Here is a 25,568-nt window from a genome sequence, read left to right as displayed (position 1 = left end):
CCTGAGAAAGGGTGAGTCGTACATACTTCAAAATCCACAGACACTTCAAACGGGCCCCTTTCTACTCAGTGTTTTGTTGAGTTTATGTTGCCATCTTGTGGCTGTCAGTGAGGCTTACGGATAAAATTCTCATAATCATTCTCTGCAAATGGTGCCTACCTTAAGGGTTGGAAATGTCACAGAGGTCTTAAGATAAATTACATTTTTCATCTTTCATGTTTTCAGTATACTTCCAACATTTCTCGAAATAAAACAAATGGAGTTGCTAACTACTTATTATCAAACTAAATCAGGAAGAATACACCCCAACCCCTATTGTGGAATAAAACAAGTAAACATGCTGCTTTCAGTATGACATTTAGTATTAGGTCTTTGACTGAGGTCAACACTCAGCTTAGGGAATACAATAAAGAATTTTAATATTTGATTATGTTTACATTGTCATGAACATAATTTGGCCAATATGTAAAAATAAATGTAATATTAGAGTAAAAATGGTCTCTTAGCTGAAAGCATTAGACGTCTATTGTTCTAGAAGGCCTATCCTACTAATCACCGTCACTATTACAATGTTGGCTATTATAATAATGGTTAAGCTATTGGTATGCATTTTTTTAAATGTGTTTCTTTTTTCTTTATACTGTGCACGTTATGTAATAAATCCTTGTTCAGCTTTTACCGGCTTGACTTCACCTCTAGGCGGGTCGGTCGGCCCCACCCACGATAATAGGCCTATAGCTTTCGCTGCGTTCATGGACAGTAGGACGTTTTGCCAGAAGTAGCGGGAACGCTGCTGCTTGATTGTGAAAAACATTATAGCCTGTGGATATGTGTTCACAGTATATGGGGGTAGTATTTCTGTTGGGTCCTAATTATTTAGTGTCCGAATGTTTTTGTTAAAAATTAAACTTGATGGACTGAAAGCACTGGTATGTTAACTAAATAAACACATACACACACACAAAAAAAAAACATTTTGTCTATGGTAGTTACTTTCATGATACAGCACAAGTAGTTACATTTCTGACATGGAAATACATTTACAGTATTACATGGCACATTCAGTATTTCCAACAAGTTCCTGTTGTATTTGAATAATGTAATGTGCAGCGGCTATAGGGGCAAAATTACGTCGTATTACTGAATAGCCTGTTTAAAAAAACAAACAAACAAACAAACAAACGAATAAAAATGCTTAGAAACCACCCTTTGGAGGCATTTCATGCATTCTAGTCCTGTGGTCTCTGACACAGTATGTTACGTGGAGCACCTGAAGGCGCCACAGCGGACACGGGATCGCGGTAACCGTGGGAGGGTTTATTTGGTGACAGCTCGCGGGGACACGCCCGCCGTGACAGCAGCAGCAGAAGCGGCAGCGTGGACTGCGTCCTCACAAGTGTCTCCCAGCGTCTCTGACGGAATAACTTCTCACACAACTAAATAAACCGGTTGCCAGTTGCTCTGCCCCACTGACTATTGTGACTTTCCGCGTCAGAGAAACAACAGAGATGTAAAGCAAGTTGCATCTTCCTCTTGGTGTGCTTCTGACATAGCGAGGAGCCACGAAGTGACAGAGGTATTTACACCTTGTTTTGCGACTTGTTTGTGTTGCTGTGCCGCGCGGCCAAGCGCTGCTGAAGGGACCGTAACAACACACACACAGCAGCGCAAGCCCGGTCAACCGGTCAGTGGCGACAAGCCCCCGGTGTTACGTTTAGAACTCTCTCGAAGACGGGACAACCTTAGACAATATGGGTGGCAGGAGTTGTTTTGTGCGGGTTCCGCGAAGTGTCCACAGGTACCTGCCGCTGTAGGCGTGAGCTGAAGGCGAAGCGGGCGGATGCACGTTAGCAACTCAGGAAGGAAACAACTTTGAACGTTTTTATTTGAACGCTCCTAAAATTTGACCTTGGCTTCTTTTGCTATGTAGCCGGTCCCAGTACAGACACACGACAGCTTTATGTTTTACAATTTATTATATCAACCTTTCACTGTTGGGTCTTAATTAAGGGCTAACCCATAGCCATTCTTCCCAATGAGATGATAAAGCACGTGGGAATCGCGTCACACCTTACGTCATAATAAACATGGGCCAACAGGTGCGTTTACGTGTGACACCAACGTGTCAAGTTTTGTAGCCCGTGGTACTGCTCTCAGTGGGCTGCAAGGGTCCTTCAGGACGTGAATTCTAAGGCAGCTCATCTCCGTTGCCTACAACCAACTGACCTCATGTTGGGTCCCCTTGTGAACACACAGCTGAATAGTTTCTGATGTGGCCTTTTCTTAAGCTTTATTGTTTAGGGACTTAGAACACTGCACATTATACTGTAATAATTGAATGAAACAGATACATTCCGCACTATAAAAACATGCATTTTCTGCAGGCAGTGAGTGTTTCTAAATTATAAACTGATGTATATGAGTGGCAGCTATAGATTAGTTAAATTAACCTAAATAGAATGCAGCCACTATTAATTTTATTTACAGCTTTGCTTTTTCTGCTATGTCAAAATGTCTTTGAATATAAGAAATGTACACTGCTGTGCCACAGTTCCAGTCATAGATGACTTATTATGCAGTATGTAGAGTTTATTAGTAAGATCTGGGTTGGTGAAAATGATGTTGGACCAATATATTGCTTTATTAACCCCATGTCTTCTCATGCATAGTCATTTTTCATAAATGTTGGCAGTGCTTGATTATGGTGTATAATAATAAATAAGGTGACTAGTAAACCCCTATTTTGTGCATGCAGATTGGAACGGGTGGAGAAAAGTGTCAGGTGTGTTGTGTGGTAAAAGAGTATCAGCGACAATGAAAGGAAAGGTGTTCAAAACTCGATGAACGCCGAAGAGACAGGAAGAAGAGCTGGAGGTAGAAGAGCTTAAGATGTTGAGGTTCTCTTTGGGAGTGATGAGGATGGACAGGATCAGGAATGAGTACATCAGAGGGACATCTCATGTTAGATGATTTGGAGATACATTCAGAAAGGCCAGATTGAGGTGAGGAGGAGAGACTGTGAATATATCTAAAGAAGGATGCTGAGGTTGAAGCTGCCAGGCAGGAGGTCTAGAGGAAGACCAAAGAGGAGGTTTGTGGAAGTAGTGAGAGAGGACATGAAGTTAGTTAGTGTGAGAGAAGAGGATGCAGAGGACAGGGTTAGATGGAGGCAGATGATTCGCTGTGGTGACCCCTGAAAGGGAACAGCCGAAAGGAAAAGAAGAAAGAAGAAGAGAGCAAAACCCTATTTTAAGTAATTCAGCTTTAGACATACATTTCTGTGTCTATAATTTGGGTCTTAGTTAAATTGCTTATTTATTTAACTGTGTATCTGTAGTATCTTTTGTACAGCCTGGATGGGTTTGTATAATCTCATGAAAGTGCAGCCAGTGTTTTATTATCATTGTCATCTCCTGCACTCAGTAGCACCTCAGTAGAAACCAGCAGGCAGGGGAGTACAAGCAGATCTGTGTTTATGGTGGAGAGATGGTTGTAATAGCAAATTTATCCTATTTTATTTTATTTTTTGCATTATTGTCATCCATCTCCATCTTCTCTAGGCACTGCGGAGGAAGATGGAGGTCCAGAGTGGCGTTCAGCAGCTGGAGCCCCACCCTTTGGGCTCTCCTCGACCAGGGGCCAATCAGCAGGACGAACTTGATGATGGGCAGACAGATGCCAGCGGGAGCAGGCCTTCCGCTGACAACCAGAGTAAGGATGCACCCCCACCAAGCAAGAAGGATGACAAAAAAGTAAGCCGCTGCAAATCTGCAGCTTCTGTACTGTGGCTACATTATGTCTGGGTGTGTCTGTACAAGTGTGATGAGGGATGGGATCCTGCCTGTCTGTGGAGATATTTTGGGTCCTATCTTTTCACATAGGCTCATTCACGGTGTTATGTTTTGGTGTTCTGAGCCATGTTGCAATGGAGTTTGCATAATTTTAAATGAGGCCTGCTTGTTGCTCACACAAGTTATCGATATTGGTATGACCCTGTTTACTTGTTGGTGCTGTTGCAAGAAAAGTGAAACTGCGGGTACCTTTCGTCTTTGGCGTCAGTGGTTTCAAAGGAAGTAGGTAATGTGTTATGTTGCCATGAGAACCGTTCAGCATATACTATAAACCACAGCTCTCGTATACAGCCTAGAATTAGAATTGCTTGTTATTACATAGACACATAAGTGGTTTGTTCAGTCTCCACATGTAAGTGTTGATTTTCAAACATATAAACCCTCTGCCTCCTTGGAGCTCACAGCACATCGAAGTGTGACAGTAAAATCCTCGCTGGTTCTCTTCCATCACAAGGATGTCAATCATGCTTCTCTGGCTGGAGCCAGAACCTCTTTCCATCAATCAGCCCAAAAGGCTCTATAGGCCTCAGAGCAGAGGAGAGGTCGGGGTAAAATAACCACAACAGATATATGAAAACATTCACTAGATGACTGGACTGGATAGCTTTGAATGGGATGCTTGTCATGGCTTGCTGTATCAATTCCGAGCCTTTTGATCAGGCTTTGAGGAAACCGTAGTCAACATAGCCCTGAATGTTGACAGCCTTAAGGTTTGAGAATGCGTCAGAGGATTTTCAGAATCACTTGGACAAAACATTAAAAACAATTGAACATTTAAATCAATTATTGTGTGTTCTCTGTCCAAAGCAAAGGATGTGCTGTTACTTGCCTATCATGTACAAAATTATCACAGTACACAAGGCTTGATAAAAGATTCACTTGATCATTCAGTTGGTTCCAACAATTGACTTCCAGGACTTATGATATACCCCCCACAGCCAAAACTGACTGTAAATGTATACAACTGATAATTTAAACACATGTTTTGTAAGTAGCAGACAAAGGCAGTATGCAACATTTGGTTGTTTTTAAGTTACCATTGTGGCTCCCGAGGTGGCAGACACAACCCTACAATGGGCAGAAAAGCCACTGTTACGTCATCAACTCTCTGTGTGTATGTGTAGATTTTGTTTGTCAATTAGCAGTTTAGTCAACACCTGCTACAGTTTACTAAAAGGTGGCCCTGGGAGTGTGTTTGACTCTGACACTGGCTGACCAAGCAGTGCAGGATGGTTACTGCTGCTGTGGTGTCATCGATTAGTCCTGACAGTTTATTCATCAAGGTGTCATCAGTGGAAGTGGACCAGTGTTTTTGTCCTTGTTAAAAGGTTGATGCCTGTGCCCTGCCCTGTTGTATATTAGTGATACATCATGGTGAATGAGGTGGCAAAGTCTGACTGTGGGCTCAGGCTCAGAGCTGCTGTGGCATATGAGGTCATCCACGGTGCAGTCTGCTTTTGCTTAAAGGTTAAGGAAGTCAGCTGGTGAAAGTAAATTTGCCCGTTTGAATCCCCAGACTGTCTCTAGATCCTGAATACCCAGGGGCAAAAATGTCAAGGTTTAAAATTAATTTTACTGTCAGCAATGCACTGATAAAGAATACTTCAGTGAGCACTTAATCCCCAAATGCTTTTGATGTTATCTGCTAACTGTAGAAGCCTGTGGTTTGTGTGGTGGGGTTTTATGTCTTGTGAAGCAGGCCGATGGTGAAAAGGAGCATGTAAAATTGTTCAGTGAATCTTCGGTCAGTGTGAGACAGTGCATACTCCAATCACGTGGAGCTTGGTTTATTACTGTTGACACATTGGAGTCGCGTTGTCATAAACGGTGTTGATAGTTGACCAATTATGCACAATTGAGAATAATTGAGCATCCTGGATTTAATATGACAACCGGTGACTTACCGACTCCAGTCTTTTGTTGCATCAGTACTGTGGATTCTTGGTGGTTGGTTAGCAGCAACTTTCAGAATAAAAATAAAGTGTGAAAAAACTTATTTCACACCAACTTAATTTCAATTATCCTCACTTTTTCTTGTTGGCAACATAAATTATAATGATAATAGACACTGTGTGTATTTCTCAGCTTTTCACAATGGGTCAATCTGTTTGAACATATTAGATACAGCGTCTAGCCATCACATGTCCCAGTTAATATTTTCTTGACATCTGTTGTCAGTTGCTCTCTGTGGGCTATGGAAATTTATATAGAAGTTAGGTTTTTTTTTTTTTTTTTTTTAATTATGCCTATAAAGCATTACTTTTGTACTATTAGCAATTTACAACATTCAGTATTTGGAAAGACCCATTGTGTTCCCACATTTGAATTCGCTTTATAATGGAGTACTGATTCCATTAGACTTCATTGGCGGCTCCTATCAGCACGATACACATAAACAAAGGAGGGGGGTCTACCTCTTTCGTGGCACTACAGTAGTTTCAGTGTTGGTGAATTATCCGAACTCTGGTGGTTCAGTAATCAGGGTTCTGTATGTTACCCCGTCTTTTGATATATAATTAACTTGGTGTATATGTTGATTTCTTAGCAAAACCTAATTTGATTTTATTTTAGCTTTAAATGTTTTGATTGTTTGTTGCAAATTCAGAAAAAATGCCTCAGGTTTAGTCCTTTCAGCAGCCATGTGTTTTATAGAAGAAAGTTTTCTGTTCAAGGGTTGAGCCAAAGGCCTAAAAGCTGTCTGTGCACTTTAACCTTAGAATAACCATGGCCACTGGACACCGACCTGTGTTCATCCATAACCCTAACTGAAGTGCAGTACATGACCTCTAAATCACCCCAAGGGATTATTTCTCTTGAATCCTTCACCACAATCGCATTTGTTTGTGCTCGTTACTCTGCAGTTAGCTTTGTTAAAATTTCAAAGTATCAGCCCTCCGCTGCTGCTGGTGAGCTACGGTGCTGATTTGAAATATTCCACTAATTGGTGTCATTACAACCTACTGACCTTTAACTCATTAACAGTTATGGAAGCAGAAAAATGTAAGTCGGCAAGCAGAAAGCCTATGGCCGCACATAGGAGTTAGCTTGCTGATCCTGCAGTTTTTATAATTGTTCTCTCTTTTAAGAGTTTGTGTATGTGCGTGAGTGTGTTTGTGCATGTGAACACTCTTTCTACAGGCAGTTTATTTCATGTCTCGTATGACTGTAAAACGACTGAACTATTCCTTGCTGTCGTAATTTGTGTTCCATTAGAAATGAGTCATTGGGGATTGAGGTTTTAGCCGTGGAGCAAAGTAGATGTACTAGTGATTATTGTTGTAATATTTGATTACACAAATGAGAAACATTCAGGAATAGAGGAAGCAAATTATATTAAATTGCTCTGATGGAAGCTTTTGTGTTCACTTCCAAAAGAACGATTAAATATTAAAATCCGTGCAGATGTTAGCCTGGATTATAATGAATTTCATCTTTGTTAACCAACAAAATCAACTTGTGTAAGATGCAGCCGGGGTAAGTGGAACTTTTTTGACTTTGTGATGACTTGTTGTCCAGATGCTCTTGGAGAATTTGCTTAATGGTTTCTCACTCATCATAACTTTAAGTTAACTTGAGAAGCAGATGGCTTCTCACCTTGCTTGGCAATTTGGATTCAGCAGCACTGTGACAAGTTTGGATGTTATTAAGTCTACTTTCCCCCTACTCACTCTGCAGAGAAACCTTTGAAAAAACTCCTGCACATGGTCTTGTTCATTGTTTGCTTCTTGATCTCCTCTTTACTTTTTTGTTCTGTTATAATAAGCATTACTGTAGCTACTTTATGTTACCTGTAAACTCTAAAACTTATTTGCAGTTAAACTATTAAAGAATTTTGTCACCTAGGTTTGTATAGCAAGTTCTTTGGTCAGTATCCAACATTTGGTCATTATGTTGTACATAGTCTGAATAAAGTAAAAATGTCAGATAATAAGCAGGGAAAGTTCCTGTCCTCTCCATCAACATTTCGTGAGCAGAATGCACTGAATTGAGGTAAATATGGACAGACATCCTGAACACCACCTCCACGGCCCCCCTCGTTCTCCACTCCAAAGATTACCTCGGTGGTAGCTAGCGGGGCCCAGATAATTACCTTGTGTTATTTCTCCTCCCACACTTTGCTTTTGAAGTCATGGCTGCCTGGCTGCCTAGCTGCCTCAGCTCTAATAGGATCCCAGCATGTCATCGATCCCACACCCCTCCTCCAGACATGAATGGGTAGTGGAGGTGGGCTGATGGGTTTTGGAGGGAGCAGCCCAGGAATCTGTCCCTCCACAGGTTTTCTAAAGCACAGGTTAATCAATTTGCAAGTCATTGTGGAAACAGCATAATATGAGAATGTACACTAAACTGCAAATTACAATGTGCTCTTCAGAAGAGGACGAATTGAAGAAACTAGCACATCGTCAAATTTGCTATACAAACATTTGTACATTTGCTGCAATATATTGAACCTGCTATAACCAGATGATTTCCTGTGCGTGCGTGTGTGTGTGTGTGTACGTGTGGAGGCATCCAGCATCGTGGTTTAAAACCTTCAAAATAATAGGGACCTTTATACAGTCCTCACTAATCTATTCTGTTGAGAAAATGATGGCCTTCCTTACTATTATGGCCTTCCTGCTTAGCTGCGTGTGGAAAGTAAAATAAATTGTAGCTGTAATAGTTTTACATGCACTGTGATGTCTTAATCCTTGACAGCACAAATATTCACTGTCTTGCACTAGACTATTTCAAGGGAAAAGCCTTTAGAGACGGTTGCTTTAATGAGAGGTGAGATGTGACTTAAATGTGATAACAGCAGACTGCAGGGAGATGCAGTGCAATTGCATCTATGAATGACGGAATTGTATTTTTAAAAACTACATGATATAACGTATATAAGTAAATTTTGAGACAACGCTGGCTTTATTTAAAACCTGTACATTTACTGAGCTGGGATTTGTTTAGTTTTTGTAGAATATTGTGGCAGGAAATTTGTATCAAGTATTAAGTGTTTGGACAGAGTTTCTATTCCCCGTATGAGCACAAAACTGAGCCTGAATGAGGATTTCCAACAACGTATCTTTGTTAGGGCAGAAAAGGTGTAACTCATAGCATCAGTAGCACTTGGTTTTCTTAGGGCACTGATGTTTTGCGCTCTGTCTCACTGCTGCTCAAATGCACCTCATCAGTGTTCCAAATTTGAATAATGCAGACTAGTTAAGCTGCATAGAACGAAAGGACTGAATTACTTAGTAACAATTGATGCTAATCTACACTGAGGCAACCAATCTGTGATCATTGAAAATATCAAATATTATTATGTCATGACACATGCATTTTTCTGTTTAGTAAAGTTTATAGTATCACCAGTGCTTTTTCTACTATGGCAATAATACACATAAGAAAGGTCTGCATATTAATCAGATGCAGATCAACTCTGTCGTTTGGTCCATACTGTTTTTTTTTATCAGTGTTAACACTGCACTGATGCTGCAAATAAAAAAAAAAAAATGAATTAATAGGAGTGAAATGAGGAAATGTTCATTCGCTGTGGCCACGTATCGGCATGACTAAATATCTACAGAGTGCTAATTTTGCAAGCTATAATAAAGCACTGCACGAATGGCACAAAAATATCCAGTCACGAGTTGTGGTGATACAGCATTTACATCAGCACCCGATGTGGTATCAACAGAATGTCAGTGGCCAGGCATAACTGAGTTTAGAAAGTTACCAAATGCAACACTTGAGAAACAAGTTCTAAATAAAGGCAAAAAGAGACGTCACTTGCAATCAAACACTACGTACAGTAATTCAAAAGGTATACTGTCATGTTATTTAATATTAGATGCACTTTTCAATTTTAGAATTAGGGCGTCTTTCACACTGAAAAGACTGTACTCTATTTCTGTCAAATGGGGTGAGGTAAATATATTGTATCTGTGTCTAGAGCATGAGGTAATTGGGTTATCTCCTGGTTTGGTGACCAAGGTCAAGGCTTAGTCCATGATCTTGTGTATTAGGAACAGATGATGATTAGTTAGTATGTAAAGGAGCATTACAAAATAATTTCTGTATCCTTTGCTTTATTTTTGGTCACCGCATGAATGCATTACGCATTAGCTTACCAGGTACGTTTGCATCTTTAAAGGTAAAAGACATATACATTCAATTGGAGACATTAAAAAGCTAATGATAAAAATACATTTTGTTTAGATCACTTCTTAAAAATACATTAAGTTTAGATAACTTCTTTTAGAAAACTTTACAAGAATAGAAACTTATAGCTTTTATAGATAATTGGGAATGCTGATTTGTACACTGACTAATGTGTTTTATAACAACTCTGGCTATTTGTAGAACCCTTTGTGTTGTTGCATTCTATTTTTGCCAACTTGCTTTTAATCGGCCATAAAAAAGTATAAAAATTGATCAAGCACGTCAAATGTGTCGTTATGTGGTTATCTCTCATCTGTGCATTTTACCCCTGTTCAAAGCAAACACATTGGCACCCACGTGTGCCTAGACACACCCACAGTCACACACTGCCAGCAGATCACAGAGGCCTTATTAGCTGCTGTCACAACACATTTATCCCTCATCTGTTTCTGAGTGCTGTCGTGAGCAAAAGGTTGCTCTCTGCTGTAAAGTGGCAAAGTGGGCTCCTCAGTTTGTTTTTTTATTCCCTCTAATGTAGAGCGATGGCATGGGACCCAGCCATCTCTATCTGTGGCCTTGTCCGGACAGGGGTAATTTCTGCCTGGAAATAGCCCTACTGTCAGATTGCCTTAGTTCTTCGGCCCACTGAGAGTCAGTTTACGGGATCAGTGCTTGCTGGAGTGTGTTGCTCAGGGGTAAGACATGATGCAGGTAACACATTGCTTTGATGGGATCACAAACTGCCCTTAATCCTGCCTTGACACAGATGACCTAAAGGGCTCATTGGACTATCTTATTGACCTTTACACCCTCAAATGACAAATTAACAGCATTCAGCTTTTTTGGATCAAGGGTCGTTGTCCTAAAAAGGAAGCCACCATTGAGATCTGTAATTGATGATGCTTTACACATGCTTGTGTTTTTATCTTTGAAGGAATATTGGAAGAGCTATTTTACAACTGAAAAAGTGGCCATTTTTAAAAACGAGGTCACCTTTTTTGATAGACATAGTTATATACATAGAACTTCTAGATATGAACAAGAAGCATTATGCTTGAGGATGAACAAACACTATATTCCAGCATAAGAACCATAGCCTGTCCACATTTTCATTCATTTCCACCAATGCAAATTCCTTGCATGTGAGAACCTCCTTGGCAACAAACCTATACTTCTGAGTTGAATAAAAAATAATTAACTAATTCATGTATCCATTTAGTTTTTTAAACCGACTCAATAGCCTTTTTGTTACAGGCAAATCAAGTTTTCTAAAGCTAAAGATAACTGATGTACAGTCCCTGTGTCACTGTAGGCTTCCTATGCAAAAACGTATTTATTAACTTTCAGCAGTACTTAAGCTCCTTCTAAAGGTTTTCCCACTCCTCTATTCCTGGTTCCTGCACAGTGACGCAGTGGATGATATGTTTTGTTTTTTTTCTTCCATTTATTCATGTGTTAATCTGTACCTCAAAAATGCATGGACTTTGTCCCTGAAATAAATAAAAAAATAAATAAAAATAAGCAGTGTAGACTTTTCACCTGTGGGTCACCTGTCAGGTCTTTTCTGTGCGTAGACATTACTGCTACAAAGTGAGCCGCCCTTGCTGCATTGTCTTTTTCTACAAGGAAACTGTGGTGGCTGCTTTATGCTCTACAGTATACACTCTTGGGATACCCTACATTTCCCCTTATAACATATCACACAGCTCTATATTCAACCTAGGTAAAGCAGTACTCTGTATTATTATATTACTCTTTGTTTAAATACACTAGTATTTCAGCATCAGTATTGTAACGTACAACTTAGGGATGGAAAAACTTTGGACATGCATTATAACCATCCTTGGATGCAGATCCACAGTACATTGAACAAGAACAGAAGTTAATGTAATTAAAGTAATTTTAATGCTAGAGAGTTTAAGAAGGAGAGAGAAATTACTGCCATACATATACATGTGCTCCTCAAGCTAGAACTACTGTGAGAATCATGTTACCAAAAATGGTAAAAGCTGACATTTTAAGAGATACAGTGTTTACATAAATCACATTGTTGTTCTTTTTTGCATACAGTGAAAAGCATTGTATGAAACTTCAAAGCTGGAGTTTTTAAAGACATAAACAACATGAAACAAATGCTTCCTTTGTTGTTGTACATTTAGTTGGTTCCTAATGAAATATTTGTTGGATGTGCGACTTGATTTGTAGGCCAGCAATTTGGCATTGGAACATAAGCATGAGAACACCCTCTTTAGGAGGCCATCTGGAATATCCTTCGCTGTGATTAAAAGGAAAATCAGCCCCTTGCATTTTCATTTTTAATGAATCGTGCACCCTGTGGGTGTTTGTCGTGTGTCTACAACACTGGAGCTGTGTAGAAGCATGTGTGTTGTTAGGGGTTTGTGTCTTCCTCAGTGTCAAGGCAGAGAACTGTTCACTCTCTCAGTTTGTGATGACTTGGCAACAAAGGAAAGGTCAAGGAAGACTTGTGCAGAATTGCCAAATGTGCTAGATTAGCAGTAGTCAGTCCTGCTTTTCACAGTGTGGAATTCTCAAGAGTTGCGTTTCTTGCCAAAAAATATGTTTAATGTTCTCCTTTCTGGCTATGGATTGTTCATCATGTGGCTCTTACAGTCCTAAAACTGTACAACATGTTTAACAGTCAGTTGTTTGTGGAACAATTACAGAAACATATTATGCAGCTTAACAATTATTGCCTCATAGGGAATGTTTGTGGATTACATGTTTTATACACTTAATAGTACAGTTTATGGATTGTTTTGTAGATATTCTAAAGAACAATATTGGCATATTTGGATAAACTGATTAACATTCATCAAGAATAAAAGCACTGATCTCCTGAGTAGGTATAAATAAACTAAGTCCTAAATTATGAAAGATAAGTGACATAGTTTGAAAAAGTAAAAAAACTGAGCTTTTTACTATATAGCTGTTCTATATTGCTTTCATTGTTTTATATGCATCTTTGTGTTAATTTCATATCTTGTTAATGAGTTAATGAGTTAATGATAATAACAGCCACTTTTGAACCTTTCTGTACACATAAGAAAATACATTTCATTTATAAGGCAGCATCTGTGTAAAACTCTTTTGAACAAAAAGCTTTTGGAATAAATCAAATACCAGCAAGACACAGACTACAAAACCTTTTTTTTTATTTATTTTTTTTTATTTCAAACTGCTTGTAGTTTTGAATTGGCCACAAACACATTTTGTTTTCTCAATTTGGTGCCTTGTTTTTAGTTCAAGTCAAGTTCCACTAAGTGTGGAAGGTACAGCAAACTGGAGGCAGCTACCAATGTCATGTTATCATTATTTTTATAGCATATGGGAATGTTTCCTATACTGTACTTCTCATCATATTCAGGGCATTGTTCCACATCTCTGATACTTTAATATCACTTATCTTGAGTATTTTGACTTTTGCATAAACTGGTACATTTCTTAGACATGTATGATCCTAAATAATAATGATACATCTTAATGTTGTCACTGTCACTATAACCATGACCTGACACAGAATAACAGTATCATTCAAGACATTTCAAAGATGAGCATAGAAATGCAGTTGACCCCAGCTCTCTACCGTTTGCTGAGACAAATGCTTCCCTATTTAGTCAATGACACATGCGCAAAAATATTTCCATTTGGACAATCTGTTTCCATTTGGAAATGAACTTTGATTAATTATAATCAAGCCCTTAGCATCAATATTTTCCACGGATTGGAAGAGACTTGGCTTGTAGTCTTTATCTTGTCAGCATCTCGAGGAAGAAAAAGAGCAATGTGACTTTTTTTTAACTGCTTTGGTGTTTTATTAAAACTGCATCATATAATCCCAAACAAATGAAAAACTAAAATAGAAACCACAAGTTATAAAACTTGTAATTTATTAAATCTGCCCAATAAATTGTACTGTGTGCTGAATGTCTGCCATCTTATACACAACATTTATAGCATTTAATAGGGTGTAAGGACACATTATGAAGACTTTATTAGAAAGTGTTGGTGGTGGGAAATGGTGAGGTTAAACCACGCTTTTCCTCTAACAAAGACCAAAGCTCAAAAATTCTTCATAAAAAAATACCCACATGAAAATAATAATAATGCTTCCTCTTAAAGCTACAGTGCAACTTAAGCTAGCACTAGTTGAGACTCGTGGCCAGTCTTCTGCTCCCTCTCCCTCCTCGGATACAGTTTGATTCCCTTTTTATGCTCCACCACCCTCTGCAATTACAAAAATAAGAATGCCACAAAACTTGCTAATCAAGTGAGCCTCGTTTAAAAACGTTTAGGGGCAATTATGACTGCTGCTGCCAGGGTTGTTCAATTCTTAACTTAAAGATGCTGACAAAGTTGTTAGGATCAAAGGAGTTTGCTAAAGTTGGTGCAGATGCTAGACTCTGCTATATTCTTCTCATGTTGGTCACGTTTCAGTTTGTTACGCAAATGTTTGATTCACATCTGATTTGTTGAAAACCCATTTCTAATTGACTTAGGAAGCTATGTTTACAGAATTAACTCTTTTTTTTTTTTAAACTCTTTCAAGTTTTGTGTCATCTTGACCTTCCACCATGCCATTCATCTGGGAGAAAATGAAAAAGCAAATGCACACCTTGGCAAAACTTCATTCAACCTCATTTGAACCTCAGGCCTTGGGTTCCGCTAAATACAGCATACGGAACCATTATTAACCTGAAATATAGGTTATTCAAATGTTATAAACCCCCCTGTCACAGCAGGATGTCTGGATTCTGATCTTAAACAAGCTTGAATGCACAACTGGAGGGCAGGACAAATAGGGTACATCTGTGAAATACAGACCTGAACACTAGCATGGCTGGCTGGGTACATGATTGGCTGGTCAGCTCCTTAGCTCATAGGGGCATCATTAAGGCACCCCACCAGCTCTGTGATAATAAGAGCAAATACCTCTATTATGTTTCGTGGGGGCTGTAATATATATGTTCACACCTTGTTAGACTTTGTGACCAGCTCTTTTAGTTGCTGCAGTTAGACTTCGCCTGCTCACTCATTAACACCGCGGATGAAGATGTAACACACTCATTACTGGAGTAGATGATTGTAAAACACTATACTGGCTTTTAACATATTGGAAATAAAAAGGCATACCAGCTAATGCACCATACTGTTCTGTAACACTGTTGTGTCATAAAGATATTACTCTTTTTAAAGCTGTTAGCAAAACTTGGCTATATGCAAGCACATAGGTCAGCTGACTGTACTCCATGATGGTGTGTAAATGAGACTGTAATAGAGGGTTTTATCACCACTACTTATTACAGAATGACAGTTTTCTTACCAGTGTGTGTGTGTCTCTCTCTCTATGGTAGAGTCTCTCTCTAGCTCTCTCTCTCTATATATATAATGTATATGTGTGAATGTGTATGTGTGTGTGTGTGTGTGTGTGTGTGTGTGTGTGTGTGTGTGTTAGGCCTAATTAGGTAAACTCCCATTACACTTAAAAGTGCATTACTGCGACTCTTTTGTAAAGGCTATAATTAGAGGGATGTGGAGAGTGAGCAGTAATTACGTTATTTCTCAAGGATTATTAGTCTGCTTGTTATATGAGCCAATTGAATTGAAAAGAATACAATACATATTTGACTTTCTGCCAGTGCTTTGTTAACTTCATAGATATTAAATGAAACGGCTATTACACAGCGCACGATTGGAGTGTATTGCAAAATATATCTCCAAAAAGAATCTGACAAAATTGGTTGTGATTCTGCTAAAATTCAATTCAATGGAAAATTTTAGTCTGTAAACCTGCAGAAGGCTTCTGCAAAATGGGGGGGGGGGAAATCAACTGACAGCATGAGGTGCATGGGTACACACACACACACATTTCTTGTCTTAGGCTCTCAACCTGACTTGGCAATTTTGTCCATGTGTCATCTGATGCCTGCAGTAGCAGCAGCGTGAGCTCCAGATCATTTGACTAAGCCAGATTTGCCTTTTAATCCCGATCACACTCCCTTGTTCCTGCCATTGACTCTATTATTTCTCTGCAGTTTTCATGCAATGTGTCACTCTAAAAGTTACCTTTCTTTATTTGTGTCCAGTTTTGTGTTGATTAGTTGCAGAATACATACTACATATTTCATGTAAATACTGTAAATGCACTGTGAATACTTAAATTCTTCTCTCTTTAATGTCCTTCCATCAGCAGATTTAAGTAACACTTATAATGATGTTAATCACTGTCTTAGGAGCCTTTAACAGTCCTTACAGGAGAAAGCTAAAAGACTGGGTCATTGGAACATTTGCACAGGGTTTGCAAATCCCATCGGAAGGGTGATGGGGTGGATTGAGAGCAGGGGTTGTTGTGCCAGGAGAGCTGGAGCAGATCCTCTTTCTCTGCTAGTCTGAATGGGCCTATTTTTAGAACACAAGGTGGTTTTATTAGACAGATAGATAACAAAGAGTTATCTATCTCTTTGTTATTTAACTCTTTGTTAAATCAGCTTGTGCTGTTTAAGGCTGTGTACTGTGTGCACATGGATCAAATGGCATTGTTGTATTGTAAAACTGTTGTTATATGGAACACAGTTAAAGGGAAAACGATGTGAAGCCTAGTCACAATTACAGTCACATAGTACACAAACTGGTGTAATGAAATATGACCTGTATCATCTAGGACCTCACTGAAATCCGTACACTGAAACATTCACGCACCAGCAATAGAAACATTTTAAATAAAGACCACATGTTTATATATAATTTCTATGACATAAAAAAAAATTAGTAATATGCCATAATATAATCAACAGCTACTTGATAAGGTACACATGTTCATTTGCTTGTTAATGCAAATATGTAATCAGCCAATCACATGAAAGTAACTCAGTGCATTTAGGCATTTACGTACAGTAGTTGACTTTGAATGTGAGGGCTGTGAGATATAACAAAATTTTCATATCCTCTACTAAAGTGTCCTTACTGATATTTGATTATTTTTCTACCTAGCATCTAAGGGCACATTTTCTGTTAACCTGGTCACAAAATGGACATGGCTTTCATCCAAAGATTATCTCTATACTTTAGAATATAATTCTTATATGCCAGAGGACAGTGGATGCAGGCCACTTTGTTATCCTCCATGTGAGGAGAAAACATTTTTGAAAATGCTTGAAAATTCAGTCATTAGTAAACTGCATATCATGTAACAGAAGCAATAAAAATATGTTCTAGTGGTTATAAAGTTGTATAAAATATAAGATGTGATTGACTCACAATTAAACTCATACACTGGGTGGAGCATAACGAAAATTTCCACCTTAAAAGTCACCTTTACCCTCTCAGCAGCTGTATATGTGTTGCTGGCTAATGTTAAGTACACAAAGCAAAAAGCAAAGTAAAGTTTCTGCAACGTTTTGATAGATGACCATAACCTCTGTAACTTATCCTTCAAATGGGTGTTTCTAATGCTGGTTCATTTGATTGGGACAAGTAGATCTTTTGTTTGGCTCACAGTCGTGCACCCCTCCTCCTGTTCAAATTACTTTCTTCTGTGTCATCTTTACTCTCCTCTGTGTGTGTTTTGTGTTGCTGTATCCACTCTTTGTGAAGAAAAGCTGCCTCACACTGTCAAAAAGTGTGCAATTTACAACACAATAATATAAACGATAGAGCCTAATGCAAAATGATATACATATTTCTATCATCCCATGATGTCCTATTGCACAGCTGTAAGAATGGTAACTTGAATAACCACTGAGGTATGCAGAAGAGCACAGCACAATACACTTAAAGCTGGTGTGCTAAAGCAGCAGAACACTTCAGGTGCCACTCCTGTTGGCTAAAAACAGGGAACTGTGGCAACCTTTGGCAAGGGCTCAACAAAATTTGCCAATAGAAGATGGAAAAAAACATTACCTGGCCTGATGGGTCTCGATTTCAACTGCAAAATTTAGATGGTAGAGTCAAAATTTTGTGTAAACAACATGAAAGCATGGAGCCATTCTGCCTTGTACTTATCAACTGTTCAGGCTGCTGGTGGTGGTGTAATGGTTGGGGGGTGGGGAGCTAAAATCATCTTAAACTGGTTTCTGTTCTCAAATGTCCTCTAGAGTAACCAGCTCTCAATTCAACAGAGCACCTTCATGATGTGGACCAGGAGATTTGCATCATGGATGTGCATGCCCACAAATCTGCAGCAACTGTGTAATAATATCATCAATATGGACAAAAGATTTGTTGAATCATGTACTAGTGAGGTGTGCCTGATAAAGTGGCCAGTGTATAAATATAATGCAGCTGGATGTAGGAGAAATTATAACAGTAATTTAATTATAGTCTGTTTTTGATTAATTACTAAACAATTATTTATATCATCATCTTTACTCAACACAATCTTGACTTGAAAAATTAACTTACTTCAATAATACGGCGATACACCATCATCTGCACGGAAAAATTAACAACGAATGAAACTGACACTTCGCCCATTTCTCAGATTAATTGTATTACTAGTCTACCAATGTTTGCCGCATGGAATAACAAAAAATATGCCTGTAAGTTGTGCCACTTGATTTATTTTAATGAGTAATCTAGTATTACCATAATTGATATCTGTGTTGTAAATTTTAGCCTTTAGGTCCCAAAGAGGCTGTGAAAATAATCCTAGATTTTCAGGCAATATTTGGCATGTACGTAATAGGTTAAACAACCTACGGGTCTCGATGAGTGACAGGCCAGCACAGAGATGGCTTCATATTATCTATTTTAGTGGGAGTGTATAGATTTCTGAGATAGAGGAAAAGGAAAGACAGAAATTACTGTTTTCCCTAGACGTGGGACTCATAATGAATGTCGTGCCCAAGGTTACCAAATCTCATTTACAAATTTCAGGCGGGGAAGTATCCCTCCCTCCTCATGTCTCCTATGTCTTCCTCTCTCATCACAAGAAAAGGAAGCTTCTCAATTAGAAGAACGGCGGGCCTGGAGGCTGTGTCACAGAAACCCATGTGACTGACACACACACACACACAGACAGAAACCAGGAATCTCAGTCTGAACAGACCTTATCTTGATTTGTTCAGTTGATTTTAACCGCTTAGTTTCTGTTTAGGTTCATATAGTCCTGCTTAATGAACATATTTGATTTGATGTTGAATTTAATGTTTGTGTTTCAGTTATAACTGATTATTTCCACAAACATCATAAAGTATCTAATTTTGTAGAAACAGCTACTTTGTGGTGTTTGTGTGCTTTAACTCTGTCTCTGTTCTTGTGTGCATGTCCTATTTACAGAAAAAAAGGGTAAACATTTTTTTTATCCACTTGGCCAGATTGCTGCATTCCTTGGCATTTTCTTTTGGGACATGTGTGTTGCAGAATGAAAGGAGTGTTTTGAAAGATGATCACAGCCGTTCTCCCCAGAGAAATCTTAAGGAGGAAAGTGAGCCTATTTCCTTCACTGTAGCAGTGAAGAGTGGGACTCATTATGACTCACTCAGAGCTGAAATGCTCTGGATCATGTCTGAGTCAGACATGAGGGCCAGTGTCCGCTGCCATGGTGATGCACAGCCAAATGTAACTGAACTCAGAGAGCAATAGAGATGGAAATGAATTGAGGGAAGCTTAAAAAGGCCCTGAGGCGGCTTCACTATTGTCATGATAAAATTCCCAGAGTTCAAACTGGCAGCTATGGGCTCCTGTATGTAGACTGATAACTACAAGATCCTCTAATAATCCAGAGTGGGCAGTTATTGTGTAGAGTTTTTGATACTGGAGATTCATCTGGGCAAAGCAAAGCAAATTGAGGAACAATTTCAAAATAATGAATTTTTCTCACTTTTCTGTGCAAGATTTCTTTGGGGAAATCTACTGTATAGTACCAAAAAAAATCATTTTATTCATCACACATGTAGCAATATATAAATGATTAAAGAAAATATGATTAGGAGAATCTCTGTGACCACGATATGCAAGTACAGAAACACAACACCTACCTGCATTCTGTACTAATACACTTGTTATTTCCTCCTTTAATCATACAGTGTCTGGGGTAGTTAAGTTTGTCTTAATCGCACCATTGTAATTCGGTGTAACTGTAAACCCACTGCAAAACCAAGAGCCAAGTAATATTTTATATTATATATTATTGTTATTACTGTTTGTCAGATTAATTCTTTATGTTATGTTCTTAGTTTGATAGATCATACTCTAATTTAATGCAATGCACATTAGATTTTGACCTCAACCTAACTTCCTTAAGTCCTATGACATTAGTTTCTCTCAGTCCATGATTCACACTTCAGTAGCCTGTGACTAATGGCTGAACTCCAGTATAGCGTGCAGTGTAAGAAGCACTTGCACTTGCAGCAGTTATCATGCAGGTGCATCAGAATGGGGTTTGGTATATTGAAAATGGGAGAATTTCATGGAGAACTCATGTTTTGATTAAAGTCTGTATTTACTAAAACATTAGAGAGATGTATGGAATTAATAAATGTAATTGTGTTTTTCTTATTCAGTGATATTTGGCGTGCACCACTTGCACTTCCCTGCTGGCCCAATGTGAGCAGTAATGTGTTTTTGTGTTATTTGACTCCATTGCTGCAGTTTCACTAGAAGTCAGCAGCAGAGGACAGTGATGTCCACGTAACAAGCTATCAGATATTAATCCGATGTGCCTGGCGTGACCCGGGCAGGTTGGCCTTAAGCCACAGAAACAGAGAAGAGGGTTAGATGACAGTGCCTGTCCTTGAGGAGTTCAGCAGGTACAGCATGAGGAGTCAGGCAACATATACATTATAGCTCTCTGTCCCCGTCTACCTGTGTCTCTTTGGTTTTCTGTGTGTATCGTTTTTCACATCGCTGTGACATTTCTACATATTTAAATATTCAAATAACTGATAGTTGACAAGGAAATAGCAGATTAAACCATATAAAAAGATAAGTTCCTTTTCAAAATTAATCATATTTGCAACAATTTTCCTAGACACCAATTAATTGTGTCTTCTCATGGGGAATCTCTGTCAGCCAGACACGCTGCTTCGCTCGGTGACATGTTTCATGCCGCAGCACTTGGTTGTGAAGTTGGTAAAAAATACTGTCCCAAATAATCATATTGTTTTACAGTGGTCACACATGCACAGTTAGATTCCTTTATCCAATATCAATTAACATTTGCTCGACCAAATAATTCGGGGTAACGAAATGTGTCATCATCAAGTGGGGCAGTATATCTTGCTGATGTGTTTTTAATCATTTAAAAATTTTAATTCAACCATAAGTAGAGGAAATTCATTGTTATGCTAGTGTGGGGACTGTTGAAAATACGATTGACAATAGGAAATAAAAGTTTTTTTTAATAAAAGCACTAGATTGTTAGCAGTTGGGGCGGCTATAGCTCAGTTGGTAAAGGCAGTTGCTTACGGACCACAGGGTGAGTGGTTCGATCCCCGGCCCTGGCTATATGTCGAAGTGTCCCTGGGCAAGACCCTGAACCCCTAACAGCCCACTCCCCCTCCCCAGCGATGCAGTGCCGGTCCAAGCCCGGTAGAAATTGGGGAGGGTTGCGTCAGGAAGGGCATCCGGCGTAAAAAAACTGTGCTAAATCAACATGCGGACAATGATCCGCTGTGGCGACCCCGAACTCACGGGATAAGCCGAAAGGAGAGTAGTAGACTAGATTGTTAGCAACCTTTAACTTAAGTTATTGACTGAGCTGTAAAATAATGGAGAAATTTCTAGTAATAAACCATCACTTCGTTTATCAATAACAATAATCATTTTATTTTACAAAATGTATCTTATAGAGCGCTAATGACAGACATAATCTGCTTTCAGCTTATAACTATGGTTTAAAGTCTTTCTTTTGTCTTTGATTGTAAGTCCTTTTATTTTGTTAGAAGTTTCTCTTTGCTCTAACAATTGTAACACACAAAACTCAATAAATAAAAATCTCTTTATTAAGCAGAACTCACCAATTGAATAAATACCCGCTTTTGAATTATTAACTCTGCTTCTGTACAAGTACTTTTTGTAATTTTGCTATTATTGTGTGTGAAGAAAGATCTGTGTGGTCCCTGATGTATCTTAGATCCATATTGTAACGTTGCTTAAGTCCTCTTATTTTTATATATCTCGTTCTGTCCTCGTAGTATTTGACTGCAGGGAACTGGAAAAATCCATCTCTACTAGCTCAGCCTTAAAACCATTTACTGTGTGTACTATATCTTTTTGTGAAGAACTATTGACACTAATCTATCCATTTGACAGTATACAGCTAATCACAGACTTTGACACGTGTGTGCGTGCACCCACACACACACACACCCCTACACCTGGCTCTGTCAGTCAGGCTGCCAGAGGCCAGCTCTCTGACCTGAGAGGCAGTGACAGATAGCAGGCCTGCTGAGCTGACAGAACTGATGTGGATGTGAGGCTCTGCCACAGCCGATCTGTGTCATTTACTGCCTAAACCCAGGCTAATACACATGCAGAAAACCTGAAACTTGTACCATATATTCCATATTACATGTTGTCAGTTTCATTGTTGGCAGTAAGGTAATCCTTTTATATTGGTACAGTTAAACCTAACTTTGGAAAACTCTTACTGGTAAGTTTTTGACTAGCTGAATGTTACACATAAAATATAATCATTTCATTTGATATGAAGCAGTCTTGAACTACAAACATGGATAGTTGTAGTTTTTGCAATGCATATTCACTGAGACACAATATGAAACAGTAAGATGCTTTACAACACTACCATATGCAATACTTGTGGTTACCATGGTAACAACTGTAAACAGGCAATTTGTGCACTGCGGGGAGCTGCTAGAAGCATCTAAGAATATCGTTCTATTACAGTGCAATTTATTTGTATGGGAGCTGTTCTCTTGTGTTTGTGCAGTGTGTTTGATTGTCCAGTCAGGCCCATCATTATAGTGCTTCTCATTTCTCCCATTGTCCTCTGTATAATCTTGATTTCCTTGAACATTACTTACAACTTAAAGAAGCTTAAACAGCAGCTCCTGGGAGTAGACTTAATTTCCAGTTGATTTTGGGCCTCAGTCTCTAACATAGTCTAGCTCTAGTGCAACAGACTTAGTAGAACCATGGAAAGAAGCATACAAATAACAGCATCTGTGATCTCCCATTGGACAGAACCATATTGTCCAAACAGTAGGAAGTAGCAGAAAGCCACAACCCAGGCCACAGAGGCACATTCCAAGTTTTCCAAATTCTCCAAGGAGTTTGTGTTATGTGTGCATGATGAGTTTTGTTTTTAAAATTACTTAGTCTTCAATGTCACCTTTTAATCTTAGGAGCAAAATGGGGACTTCTGCTCAACAAATTAGGGACTAGGCCACAGGGCAATTTGTCTTAACCATCATTAAAACCCTGTGGTGTGGCTGCTAAATTTGATGACTAAACCATAGTGTTTTGGAGAAAAGTGGTCTCGTGTTTTATTTTGGTGGGTTTCATCTCTGTCAGAGACACTAATATCATTATCTTGTTAAGCAAGTCAAGTGAAGCTCCTAAACAGAATTTTGACATGGTGAGTTGAGCTGTTCACTTTGCATTTCATCCAGCAAGTTTCACACTTCCCAGAGGATGTTCACATTTCAAAATTACTCCATCCCATTCTTGTGATTAATTTTATTCAGAGTAAATTGTGTGTGTGTGTGTGTGTGTGTGTGTGTGTGTGTGTGTGTGTGTGTGTGTGTGTGTGTGTGTGTGTGTGTGTGTGTGTGTGTGTGTGTGTGTGTGTGTGTGTGTGTGTGTGTGTGTGTGTGTGTGTGTGTGTGTGTGTGTGTGTGTGTGTGTGTGTGTGTGTGTGTCAACAGGCTTTGGTGGCCTGTTGAACCACTTAAAGGATTCTATTTAACGGGTCAGCCGAGCAATTAATCAAGGGTTTAATTGGAATCCCGAGTGGAGTGACATGATTTATGCAAATAAGGTCATTAATATGCAGGCCTGCGTTCGATGCCTAAATTAAAATGGCTCATCCACAAGCGTAAGCTAGCACTTTCATTATGGTAAATTACAGAGTGATAATAACTCCAAATACACATATTTATTTTCTATAGACATTCAGTAAAGGACATGCTAACAGGAAAAAAGGAAGTGAGGGAAAGGAGGAATTTCTTATATGGGCAACTGTGAGTAGATGGCAATGCTAATGCTGTTAATTTTACCTCATTAGAAGCAGACTGCTATCTGCAGGGCTTCAGTTTTAATTGGATCACCAAGCAATTTAAACCACATTTGGTTCTTAATTGCTTTTTTTGCACTTTATTATAAAAAGTACAGCAGCAGTGGTTTGCTATTCACCAAATGCTTTGCCAGCACTGTGATTCTTGTGTCTGACCTATACTGTTGCCCTTGGTAACCATCCCCACAGGGACAGTTTGTGATCCTTGCTCCGAAGTGTCCAGTCCACTCACCCTCACTATGTGCTGATGCCAGGGTATTAGAGACAAGGAGGCAAGGAGCTGTGCCACATTCTTCTGCTACTTGTTTCATTAAGGTTGCTGAACAGGAATGTTGACTGTAAGAGCCACTTGTCTTAAGGGATATTTCCATGCATAGCTGTGATGAGAGTAAAATCCGCTAGTTGCAATAAAAGGGCACCATATCAGATTTGATGTATAACAGACTTCGAACTAACATTGCATATTGATACATGACAATACTCCTCTCAGTACTGTTCCATTGCTTAGCTGCACTCCTATTGATATTCTTCCATAATTGAATTGGTAGTGCACCAGTGCCTAATGAGCCATTTTTTCATGAATGGGGAAAAACAAAAAAAACTGCAAAGTGGCGATGGCTTTATTGGAACATTTTAATTGTTGTGTGAGGGAGAGTGAGTGGAAGTGTTATGGGGGTTGGAGCAGACAGAGGCTTGTGTTAAGAGTAGTTAGTTAAAATAGGCATGCAGGTAGTTTAAAAACAGACAACACATCAGATTTACAGTAACAGTATATTTCAAATATACTGGGCAACATTGACTTGAAAATGTTCTTGTGTCTATCCCCTGACTTCTGCTTTTCAATGACGTTTTCGGAGAGTTGCTTGCATTCTTCTTCTGTCTTTATGGTGCAGTTGTGGCCATACAGTCCTGGGCAAAAATATCGGAAATTTTGGACTACTCTTCTTTTGCAAATGGCTCCAGGTCATTCAGATTTGAAGGATACCTTCTCCCAACTGCTGTTTTGAGATCTCTCCACAGGTGTTCTATGGGATTTAGATATGGACTTTCAGAACTCTCTGGCGCTTTGTAACCAATCCTGTGTGCTTTTTGAAGTGTGTTATGGGTCATTGTCCTGCTGGAAGACCCATGACCTCTGGTGGAGATGCAGCTTTCTGACACTGGCCACTACGTTAAGCCCCAAAATTCTTTGGTAATCATCAGATTCCATGATACCGTTCACACAGTCAAGGCATCCAGTGCCAGAAGCAGCAAAGCAACCCCAAAACATCTTTGAACCTCCACCATGTTTGACTGTAGGGACTGTGTTCTTTTCTTTGAAGGCCTCATTTCTTTTTACTGTAAACAGTGTCATGGTGTCTTTT

The 25,568-nt window shown here is 39.0% G+C and overlaps 1 protein-coding gene across 4 annotated transcripts in view; it reads left to right on the top strand.

The window, feature by feature from the left end:
* Positions 1 to 1,343: 1,343 nt before the first annotated feature.
* Positions 1,344 to 25,568, top strand: part of rbms3 (RNA binding motif, single stranded interacting protein) — a 257,723-nt gene continuing 233,498 nt past the window's right edge. Inside the window, exons 1-2 of one of the 4 annotated variants that reach the window (XM_067497291.1) lie at positions 1,344 to 1,576; positions 3,561 to 3,752. In XM_067497291.1, the coding sequence (XP_067353392.1) occupies positions 3,576 to 3,752 (177 nt within the window). In that variant the 5' untranslated portion in view covers positions 1,344 to 1,576; positions 3,561 to 3,575. The remainder of the gene's footprint in view (positions 1,577 to 3,560; positions 3,753 to 25,568) is intronic. The other 3 variants (XM_067497282.1, XM_067497274.1, XM_067497300.1) reach the window with 3 other exon arrangements.

This window comes from Channa argus, chromosome 1 (assembly GCF_033026475.1).
Source record: "Channa argus isolate prfri chromosome 1, Channa argus male v1.0, whole genome shotgun sequence".
NCBI classification, from domain to species: domain Eukaryota; kingdom Metazoa; phylum Chordata; class Actinopteri; order Anabantiformes; family Channidae; genus Channa; species Channa argus.
This window is presented reverse-complemented; position numbering and strand designations above follow the sequence as displayed.